Source organism: Pipistrellus hanaki, assembly GCF_964339955.1.
Source record: "Pipistrellus hanaki genome assembly, chromosome: 8".
Classification (NCBI taxonomy): Eukaryota; Metazoa; Chordata; class Mammalia; order Chiroptera; family Vespertilionidae; genus Pipistrellus; species Pipistrellus hanaki.
In genome coordinates, this window is record NC_140510.1 from 24,108,651 (window position 1) to 24,120,710 (window position 12,060).

Below are 12,060 nucleotides of genomic sequence, written 5' to 3' on the forward strand. Positions count from 1 at the left end.
CTGAAGAATCTCTAGCCTACTGACTACTCACCACCTTTCATTCTATAGGAGCCTTTCATTCAGCCTATCCATTTAATATTAAAGCCAGTTAAGGGGTGCGAGAGAAGAGAGATGTGTTCAAAGGCAGAAATACTCATGACTATTATTTATCCTAATTAATTTTCAATCATATGTGTAGCTTGATATTTGAACAATAGTCATTCTAAGGAAGTTCTAGATGTAGAGAAAAGAGATACAATAGAGGGAAGGATAAGAAAATGTTTTCTGCCCTTGCCAGTTTGGTTGAGTGAATAGAGCATTGGCATGTGGACTGAAGGGCCCTGGGTTCAATTCCAGCCCAGGGCACATGCCTGAGTTGTGGACTTCATCCCCAGTGTGGGGCATGTAAGAGGAAACCCATCAATGATTCTCTCTCATCATTGATATTTCTCTCTCTCTCCCTCTCCCTTCCTCTCTGAAATCAATAAACGTGTGTGTGTGTGTGTGTGTGTGTGTGTTTTAGAGGCCCAGTGAATGAAATTTGTGTACAGGGAGGGGGAGGGGGTCCCCTCAGCCCAGCCTGCACCTTCTCACAATCCTGGACCACTGGCTCCTAATAGTTCACCTGCCTGATGGCCTAATCAGCCCTAACTTCCCCCCCTGCCAGCCTGGTTACTCCTAACCCCCCACCACACTGGCCTGGTCACCCCTTACTTCACCCTCCTGCCAACCTGGTCCCCCCCAAACTGCCCTTCTTTGCCATCCTGATCACCCCTAACTGCCCCCCCCCCTGCTGGCCTGGTCACCCCTAACTGCCCCTCCCCCCCACTGTCCTGGGTGCCTCTTACTGCCCCCCCCCCCCACAAGCCTAGTTTCTCCCAACTGCCCCCCTCTGCCGGCCTGGTTACCCCTAACTCCCCTCCCCACCCCCACCCCCGTCCCCGCCAGCATGGTCGCCCTCAATTGTCCCCCCATTCTGGCCTGGTTGCACCTCACACCCCCACCCCCACTGGCCTAGTTGCTTCACACTGACTGCTGCTTAGTCATTTGTTCATCCCTCACTAAACCCCCTGCCGGCCTGATCACCCCACCCAGCCTGCTGTTCAGTTGTTTTGTTGTCCCTCACTTACCCCCCTTCCCTGCCCCTGGCCTGGTTTCCCCATGCAGCCTGCTGTTCAGTGCTTTGGTTGTCCCTCACTAACCTCCCTGCTGGCCTGGTCTTAGGCAGCCATCTTTGTGAGGGTGTGATAGCCAATTTGCATATTACCTCCTTATTATATAGGATATAATGTTTTCTCATTGAAAGAGGAAAGATGTGGTATGTCTGAGTGAAATTTTACTTCCAAAAGTCTAAAGAGAAAATATTTTTATTTTTTTTAATCCTATGAGGCAAAGCAATTTACCTACAAACCATCAATAATCAATTTGATATCAGACCTAATAACAGCAGTGCTAAAAGATGATGAACATTATTTTTCAAAATTAGCAAAGTAAAAGATTATGAAACTCAAATAAATATTCAAATCAGCATTTAATTATGAAGCAATAGAAAACAGTCATTCAGATGGAAGAGTAAGAAAAACTTACTAATTATATAATTTTATGAAAAAAGAACACAAAAGTAAATTCAAGAAAGAGTAACAGTGGAATATAAAGAACAGTAGTTGACTCTGAGCTAGGGCCTCACTGTCCAATATGGTAGTCATAAGCTACATGTGGTTGTTATTTAAAATTAAATAAAAGAAAAATTTAGTTACTCAGTTCCATTAACCACATTTCAAGTGCTCAGCAGCCAGCCATATGTGGCCAATGACTACTGGCTTGGATAGTTAATATATAGAAAATATTTATCATCACAGAAAGTCCTATTGGATAGCACTTAAACTGAAAATATAAGAATCCTAGAGAGGGTGAAGAAGAGGACATATTAGACCTTGACTTTTGGAAGATCTCTGTGAAACAAAAATTTAATGTTGAATTCAATCTCCTTTTAAAAAAATAGTGACTCATATTAATCCATAGGTAAGTCATAAAATATTTTTAAAGGATAAGGCAAAATATTCTAAATTTGAGATTACAAGTAACAGTAACAAAGAAGAAAATTGGAAGTGATGAGGAAGAGGACAAGGGGAAGGAAGAGTAAATGTACCAAGTTCTTTATTTTTTAATAGCAACAGGAATTTGATATATTAAAAATTAGAAATAGACAAATGTAACTAATAATACAAAGAGAAAGATGGTATATAAATAAGGGGTAGTAACTATCACTAAACTCTTTTCTGATAGGGTTCAAAGTTAATAAATTAATAAATACCATTCAAAGTTATTAAATTAATAAGGAGAAATTTGACATTAACATAAAATCAGTAACAACTAAAGGAACTAAAGTAGAACTGTTAATAAAGACAACAGATTAGAGTAGGTACTTAATTTTCATTGTATAGTTTTATGTGGTTTAATTTTTCACTTTTAAGAAGAAAGTACATTGCCTTTATGGTAAAAAACAAAAATCTACTTAAAATATTTTTATTATAAAGTCATAGATTTTATACAGAATAAAATTAATCTTGTGTGAAAATCAGAATTCTGAAGTATTTCTAAAGGTAATCATTCTTGAAGGCTAGGTATCTCACAAGAAATTAGTAATAGTTAAGTAAAGTCAGCAATAGGTGCAGCATAGGTACCAGCCATTGACACAGAGTAGAAATGAGATTTAGAAAGAGATTCAAATGGTATGCTGTACTCTCGGTCATTGAACTAAAAGTGTGTGAACAGTTAAGTTAGCCATAACAGATTGGAAGCACTCATTTAGAGAAGGAAATTTGTGCATTCAGAATGGTACAAAATCTCCTCTCATACTGAGCTCTAAATCCAAGCAGGACCTTCAGAAAGACTGGAAAGAAATGTGCAGCAATCTTTGGGGGCAGTCCGGGTGTTCCAGCACTCACTAGTTCTTGCCAGAGGGAAAAGAGAAGACCAAAGTATTGCGAGAATGACTGTTCTTGCGGTAGCCCTGGCCTCCTGGGAATTGGGAAGTGCCATAAATCTCAAGAGTGGGACTGTTTGTGCAAATTTCCCAGCCCACATTTCAGACTCCAGAGGTTCAGATGCAGTTTTTTAAATGTTCCAGAAAAACAAGCAGACTTTGGGACACGCCTCTCAACCAGACTCAAACTCCACATCTTGGTGATTTATCCATCCTTCAAGCGACCAAGAATGCTACCTATTTTTAACAGGCTCATCTGCATTGTTAAAAACTGCCCTTATTTTGGCAGATAAGCCAGTCAACTCTGGAAACAGCGATGGTCTCTTAGATTTCTTTTTGGAAAGTGTCTTAAATTTATGGTGGGAATTACCCATGACAGCTGCATTCTTTCCATTGGGTTTAGACCACCATTTGGTCTAATCATTCCTAATTGTGTGTCTATTGTAGCCCACGCTTCTTCAAAAGTAAAAGAGCAGCGAAAAGACTTTTGAAAATCCACTAAAGCAATACCTGGTGATTCCTGTCAATGGTAAACACTATTTTGAAACTTAAGAAGGTCGGCTGATGATGAACAAAATCCACATTTGGGTTTCTTCACATGTGGATTTCTTCAGAGATTTTTCACCTCTGCCGTTAATGCTAGCCTGATTTTTTAAAATATAAAATGACTTAGTTTCATCGTGTTCCCAAAATATTTTTAGCATAACAAGGCAAAATTCCTGTCAGCATTCACAGTCATGGTATTTTCTTGAAAGAAGTACCTCTCAAAGTAATTTTCCTCCAAACACCACCAAAGTACAACATGGATACCTTAAAGACGTTGCTCATTTAAAAATCGTAAGAGGTCTAATTATATTTCCAAAATAAGTAGTTTCCAATCCAGCAAGGATAATGTGGTCATGAAAAGGATGTCCAAATCCACCAATTTACATTGGTTTGGTTTGGCATAACTTTTAAAGTTCTTGGAGCAAAAAAGAGGATGGCACGTGAGTCATTGCAATTTGGGGAATATTCCCAGGATTTTGGGTTTGCCATTCTGTGAACCATTCAGGGGAAAGCTAATCAACTTCAAGACCTCCCCTATATAATTTATAACTGCTAAAATGCACTGATATGTTCCAGATTATTTTTGCAAAATGTAATACACTCCTTTTTAATATGTACTTTGTCATTTTCACTCTATTTGTGTAATGTAAAAAGTATGATAGCAGGGGAGCATGAGCCATTTAAAGCAGGAGCTACTAATGTCAGAGACTGTTATCCTTCACAAGATAAATAGTATGAATATCTCTGAGTCTGAAGGGCTTGGAAGTTGTGTCAAGTTAGACTTAAATTGCATCCAATATGGTTTGCTTTACTCCCTTTTACTTTCTGGTTTTTATGTAAGCCACAAAGCACTTTCTCTGCTGTGACTTAGTTCTATGACCACAGTGGTGGCACTGGTCTGAGTTACCCTCCCTGTCGTCATTCCCTGCCCTTCTCCGTTTTATCCCCCCAAAATTGAGTTATTAATTTAGGATGAGGCTGCTTTGTTTAAACAGTATAATGCTTTTCAATTGCTCATACATAATATATCTAACATACTGCTCTTTCAAATGTTTTTGATTACTGAAAAAAAAAAGAAAAAAAAAACTAAAAAAAACTTCCACTGAAATTTATGGTAAACCAAGGGGGTACTTCTTATGTAAATTTATACTGAAGAATTTCAGTAATTGAAATTGAGTTTATAACTTTAGATAACATGTGCATATGCATTTCAATAACATAAAATAATATTAGAAAAGGAAAAGTCCTAGCTTCAAAATACAAATGCACTTTATTTTGTATCTCCTATGAAGGAAGATGAATGTTAAAGTGAGATTTAAGAAGGGTCCTCCTTACAATAAGAATATGTCGGAATTCAAGTAATTGTATTTACTATTAACCTCTGCTAAGGGTCCAACTAATTAAGAAAACAAACATTATTTATAAAAATATGTATAGTAATTTTTCTCATTTTTTTGTAGATTTGACATCTCATCTTTAAGTATTATTTTAAGTAGGGCTAATTTGACTAATTCTTTAGAAAACAATTTTTATTTGGAGAATGTAGATCTATATATTTCATTGATGCTTTTATTTTCTAAAATATTCTGTTACTCAAATTCCTTCTGAGTAACATAATTCATGGAAAAAAAACACAGGACCACTTTCTTTTGGCCAAACATGGTTTGTATTGGCAAGCCAGATGACAGTGTTCACTATTTGTGGTTCTGAATGGCTCTTGACTACTTCCAAATTCAAAACCATTACCAAAGTCGCTAAACTTGCCTTCATGGCCATTTTTCTATCGACAATATGGAGCCTCTAAAGGTGACTTAAGGGAATTCCAAAATACTTTCCTTAACAACTACATGTTCAGAAAAATCAAGCATACTCCCAATGGGGAAAACTTTGAAAGGACACACTTACTTGAATGCTAGGTTTTAATATTTTTAAAATATATTACATTACTTAGAATTTATATTTAAAACTAAGTACCAAATCCCACCTAATGGCAAAGCAAGAAAGAAATTGTTAATAAATTATAAAGTTCTGAGTCGTTGTGCAAAAATTGAATACCAGCATGGTTCTATACCAAGACTAGGAATCAAATATTTAAAAAAAATAATTAAGATAATTGTCACATTTAAGTTGTCAAGTGTACAGTATACTTAAAAGCAAACATACTGGAGTACTTTTGACTAATGGAGCTATTCTGTGCATCAGGAAAGAAGAATGTATTGGTTTTTCTTATTAATATGTCTTAAACACTTTCAATTCACACAAGTAGGTGTCTAAACTTATTCTAATTCCTCACATATTCATAGTTCTCAGGAAAGGACAGACTTGGTAACTTATTATTAGATTATTCTAGAACTGCAAAGATCACACTAATTAGGCCAGCTGGTGTAGCTCAGTGTTTAAGCATAGACCTATGAAGGAGATCATGGTTTGATTCCCAATCAGGGCACATGCCCAGGTTGTGGCTCAATCTCCAGTGTGGGACATGCAGGAGACAGCCAATCAATGATTGTCTCTTATCCTTGATGTTTCTATCTCTCTCCCTCTCCCTTTCTTGTTGAAATCAATAGCAATATACATATTTTAAATCACACCAACTAATACATTTGCTACTAACTATTCAATTTTAATGACGTTATCCCAAGTTATTCCATTCTTTACTACGTGGAAGGGTAAGAACCATTGTGAGGATGATTAGGTGGGGCAGAAGAACATTTGAGGTGGTGAACATATTTTGTGTGATACTATCATGGTGGATACATGTCATTATGCATCTGTTTAAAATTATAGAATATACAGCAAGATTGAATCCTAATGTAAACAGGGGACTTTGAATGATTATGATGTATCAATGTAGGCTCACCAGTTGTAATAAGTGTGCTACTCTGGTGGAAGGATGTTGATATGGGAGAGACTATGCTTGTGTGGGGGCAGAGGAAATCTCTGTACCTCCCTGTTGATTTTGCTATAAACCTAAAACTGCCCTAAAAAGGTAAAGTCTTATAAAAATAACAAGTGATTCAAAAGTAATAACACTAACTAAAATAAAAATAAAGAACATTTTTGTTTTGAATTATGCTGTTAATACCAGTATTACATGTCATGTGATTCTACCCTAACCCACTGATGAAATACTTTGTACAATGACAGACATTTCCTACAATAAATGTTGTAAAAAAAAAAAAAAAGCCATGTTAAATTAATAAAGAAGCTCATTTTATGTCAGCTAAGCTTTACAGAGCCTTGATTCTGCTACACTATCACAATAATTTCCACCAATGTTTTTAATACTTAGGATAGCAGATTACAATGTTCAGCCATGGTGCTGTACCACCTAGAGAAACTGCTGAGTCCGTGGCCTCTGCATTGCTGGCACTCTCACCCAGGCCTCTCCAAGGGCACAGACACATCAGATAATATATACTCTTGGCATTAAAATTGTATTATCAACATTTTTAGGGATGATGAGAGTGTTTGAATGTGTTTCTCTTTTAATTTTCCTGTTTCTTCATCATTTTGATGACCTAGTGTTAGAAATCACTAGCAGTTGTAACAGATGTGTGGGAAACAAGTGGTTGGTCATCTAAAGCCACTGCCAGCATACCTTATTTTGAATTATAGATGGGACCAGTGTTAAAATAATCTGGAACAAATTTTGCCATTTTGTCAAGGATTCATTTTATTTTTCTCCCATAACAGAGCACCCCTTACCTGTAATGCACTAGAAATGTCAAAGTAATTATACATCTGGAATAAAAATTGTATACTGCAGTTTGAAATAACCAGGTCAATATATGTCATGCTGTTGTGGCACTGGAAAATGAGAATGGACTAGAACAGGATAGGATAGGACAGGACAGGGTAGGCTAGGATTGGACAGGATAGGATAGAAACTGGAGGGAGTGGATGAGAGAAAAAGGGAGATAAGAGGAGGAAAGGAGAGAGGGAAGGAAGGAAGGAAGGAAAAACCTAAGACTTCACAAATGGCTTGGGTTATTCTGTCTTTCCAACAAGGGGCAATAATACATGAATGTTCTTATTCCCTGCCCTCCCCCTCAATTTTATGCCTATGCCTATATTTTCCTTAGGAATGAATCTGAACTATACTGTGAAATCCCATGCTACCTACTGCTCTTTTATGCTTCAACTAGATTCAAGTTTGTTGACCATTAACTGTCACTGAAGTTCATGATTAGTCTTTTGGGATTAAAATACTGAAGATTGCTTGGTTTAGGACATAGAAATATGTTTGTGAGGAAGGTATTTGATTTACTACTGTCTTCCCATATTTATTATGTGTTTTTTTTGCCATCTCAGTTTTCATATCAGCAAATATAAAGCATGCATTTTTATTTTCAGGTCTAGATGTTGATGGAATATATCGAGTTAGTGGCAATCTGGCAACAATACAGAAACTAAGATTTATCGTCAACCAAGGTAAGTTATTTCTTCACTTCAGAGATTTTTTTTAGTAGTTTCATCTCTACCAATATTTCTAATTCTATGCTGTAGGCATTGATAATGTATAATGATAGATAAAAGTTTGAAGAGAGAAAAAGAAAGTTAAAAATGTAAACAAGTATTACCAGAAGCAAAAGATACTTTACATGACATTAAATAGAATAGAGGGACCAAATAATAGTTTATGTAAAAGAAATAATGAGAGGAATATGGCAAACTAAAAATGGGTGGAGGCCCGGCTGGTGTGGCTCAGTGGTTGAGCATTAACCTATGACCCAGGTTATGGTTTGATTCCTAGTCAGGACACATGCCCTGGTTTCAGGCTTGATCCCCAGTAGAGGGCATGTAGGAAGCATCCAATCAATGATTCTCTGTCATTATCAATGTTTCTCTCTCTTCCTCTATGAAATCAATAAAAATATATAGGTATTTTAAAAATAATGGAGAAGAGAATAATAAAAGAATAAAAACAAGAAAAATAACCTAACTTCTAAAAGTATTACTGGGATATAACAGACACTTGATATATGTTGATAAATAAATGAGTAACTGAATGATAGAAAACATAAGAGCCAAAATCATAGATGTTAGAAAAAATATATATCAATGAGTAAATGGTTTAAACATTAGGAAATGCATATACCCCTAAAGAATTACAAGTGAAAGCAATAATGTGATATCATTACAAAAGCTTCCTACATGGTAAATTATTCCTTAGTTTTCAAGGCCAACTTAGAAATAATTTCTTCCTGGGTCCATATTTCACTGGACAGTTGAATTTACTATAGTACATACTCATGTAACTTCTAAAATTTCATGTCCTACAATACCCAGAGATATAATGCCATCTTTTGGAGAGAGTGTTATAAAATGTACACAGTGATTATGTTTTGCAAGCACTAAAATATGAAAGTTTGGATTAAAAAAATAGGATATTGGTTGAAACATCTGCTCCTTACACAAATCTCAATACACCTAATAGGTAAGACCAGACTCACCCTTGAATCTTCCTCCATTAACTAGTAGTAGCCAAGGGTCTCCATAGAGGAAATTCTTAATTAACGTTTATTGAATTACATGTGTGTGCTGCACATAGAAATTGTATTACTGAGAATCATTAACTCTCTAGCAGTTCAACTCGGGTTGAATCACCCTTTTAAGCATTGACAGCAGTACTTTTAACCAGTGGCCACATGACTCATTTCTGAGAATCTTCTTAGAAGATTGCTTACTCACTAATGCACACCTTTGCCTTTCACAATTACTCTCCTTCTTGGGGGAAAAAAATAGAACTAGGTTTTACCTCAGTTGCTCATATTGTCCCCATTAGACTGACCCAAGCACCCCCTCTGTAGGTAAAAATTAGATAAAATAGCCCCGGCCTTATTTTCATTCATGTTTATAACCAGCTAAAATTGCTTTTGCAATATATTTCATACTGAAACCATATCCTGATTGGAATTCTAGACAGCTGGGCAACACATTTCTTCTACAAAGAAGAAATCTCAAAACAGAAGCCATGGTAGAAACAAACACTAGTTGCATTTCCTGCCTTAAAAAAAAATTATGCTCAGCAGTTTGAAAAGGCAAGAAAAAAAATCTGCAGTGAACATACAAAATCTGTCCATCTTGTCTTTTGCAATCCAAACTTCAGCGTCCTTTGAGGCTGTGTAACTGCTCATGTTTCCATAAGAGTTGACAACGTAAAGCTGGACAGAGGCCTGGGTTGGTATCTGGTAGCACAGAATTGTCAGTAAACTGTCTTCCTGGTTTATAGCACTGTCAGAATGCAACACGCTCAACACAAATTATTTTACATTAGGACCTTTGATACCGGTGGTTGTGTCCAAGTTGTGTTGTGGAGTTTTTTTTGAATTAGATGATAAAAGAAATGTATATACCAGCCTCTCTCAAGTTTTGCCAACCAGATTATCCTTTGAATGAAATTTTTGGAGTGGACCCACGACTTTGGTACAAACAGCATACCTTCCCCTCCATCTGCATGCAACCTGGACTCTGACAGCAGAGCTGACTTAGAAGAGAATCTGTGCTGGGATACAAAGAGGTGGATGTGTACATCACAGTCTTCTGTGTGTATGTGTGTGTGTGTGTGTGTGTGTGTGTGTGCACGTGTGTGCACAATGAAATGAAGTGGCAATGTGGTGATCATTCCATAAAAAGCATAAAGCGATATGTGAATGCAATGCATTATTTTCTGTATTCAGAGATGGAACATGAATAATTTTGGCATGTTCTCTTTGTTTTAACACCTTTCATCTCTTCTCTGTCCATATTCCACAATGTTTCCTTTTTAGAAGGTCTAAATATACATGTTTAAAATGAACAGGCCTTACCCACCATTAGGCCAGAAAAATGAAAACTGATTTGGGGGATTTTCAAGAAGAGTTCAGTTGCAACTTTTGTATTTCTCTAACTTTCTTGAATGCTATAATCATCAGCAATTCTAAATTCACCAGTTGAATGATTCAATTTGTTTTGGTTTTCTGTTTGACTCACTAAATCGGTAGGAATTGTATACCCTTATTATACTTCCAGATCAGATGGCATACAAGTTAAATTCAAAGTGATCACTTTTGAAAAGCAGTTCCTAATTATAACTGATAATAATAATAGTTATTATTATAAAAGTAGCTAACATTTTTCATAATTTATTATGTGGCAGGCACTGTACCAAGTGCTTTATATATACAATTTAATTGAATCCTTTCTGCCATCCCATAGAATAGGTACTATGAGTGTTCCCATTTTAAAGATGTGGAAACTGAGGTTCAGTGATGTTAGATGATATCCTAAGGCCATACAGCAAGTGAGGGAGCCAGGACCCAGGTCTCTGGCTCAGAGCCTATGTGAAGATCAGCATTTTTCCTTCCTTAGCTATTGGTTACTGCCTTACTAGGGTACAAGTAAAAATTAGCCTTTCTGTGCTACACACATCTATAAGTGACTTTCTGTTTACACCTGCTTTCTGGCTTATAAGTGACAAGTGCTGACATAGGAGTTTAGCTAAAACTGTTCACGAGAGATGCCTAGGAAAAATCAAGCATTGTTGTTAGGATAGGAATAAGCCTGGCACTGCTGTTCTCTGAGGGGCTTTAAAAAGCCACCTACCTTTGGACCAAGAAGCTGCTTCAACACAATATTCTGTTGCAGCCTTCAGGAAAGGCATCAGGATTCTCAATTTGCGGGGCTGTCGGTGCATTAGTGAGCAGTGCTCTGCCCTGTTTGGTGTATTGGTGACAGCCGTCAGTGACATTCTGCTGATGCAACTCTCTCGCTCTACAAGGGCATCCCCATAGAACGCTTGTCCAGGACCTTAGATGTCAGCTTGTCATCAGCCTGAGACACTAAGTTGATTCTTCAGAATGAACTGTGACCCGATGGTTTTCTTCCGTGAGGGTCCAAGGACAGGCTTCAGTGTGAAGGATGTTGCGTGACTGCCCAGAGAACTGCCGTCAGTGGGTCTTGGAAATCCCACCCGGCTGAATTTCCCTCCTCTGCACATCAACACTCTGGTTCCAGCTGCACATCTAGGCTTTTTGCCCCTACTCTAAATTCAGTTCGGACTGTCTGTGGTATTTCTTAGACATCTCTTTCACCTTCTAAAACGGGGAGAAGGTAAACCAGCATCATTTTCAGAAAACATCAGCTATGAAGCTTCTCAGGCCCATGATCCAATGGGAGAACCATGAGGCAGGCATAAAGGGCAGAGCCAGAATTTTCTAGATGGGAGGTGCCTTGTAAACAGTAACAAATATTCCCTCTATTTCTCAGATGGGGAGAAATTGCTTCTTATCAGGATTGTAGACATGTTTTCCATATATTTTTTTTTAAAAAGGGGGGGGAGGGCAAGATTCTAGGAACACTCTCCTCTGCTTTTCACACAAGGAGGAACAAAACATCTAAATGTCATAGATCTGTCTACATGGCCAAGAATCTTAATTGGGTGTGTGTGTGGAGGAGGGGGGTGTATGTGTGTATGTGCATATGATTGTGTGTGTTTTCAATGGAAGAGTTTTTTTCCCCATTAATTTCCAGTCTTGCACTTTGCATATTTTTAATTCACCCAGATC

At 37.3% G+C, this 12,060-nt stretch overlaps 1 protein-coding gene across 2 annotated transcripts in view; it reads left to right on the top strand.

Moving 5' to 3' along the window:
* The window catches only part of ARHGAP15 (Rho GTPase activating protein 15), a 609,260-nt gene that overhangs the window by 408,614 nt on the left and 188,586 nt on the right, over positions 1-12,060 (top strand). For both annotated transcript variants that reach the window (XM_084891908.1, XM_084891909.1), the window contains one exon: positions 7,868-7,945. In XM_084891908.1, coding sequence (XP_084748034.1) covers positions 7,868-7,945 — 78 coding nt within the window. The remainder of the gene's footprint in view (positions 1-7,867; positions 7,946-12,060) is intronic.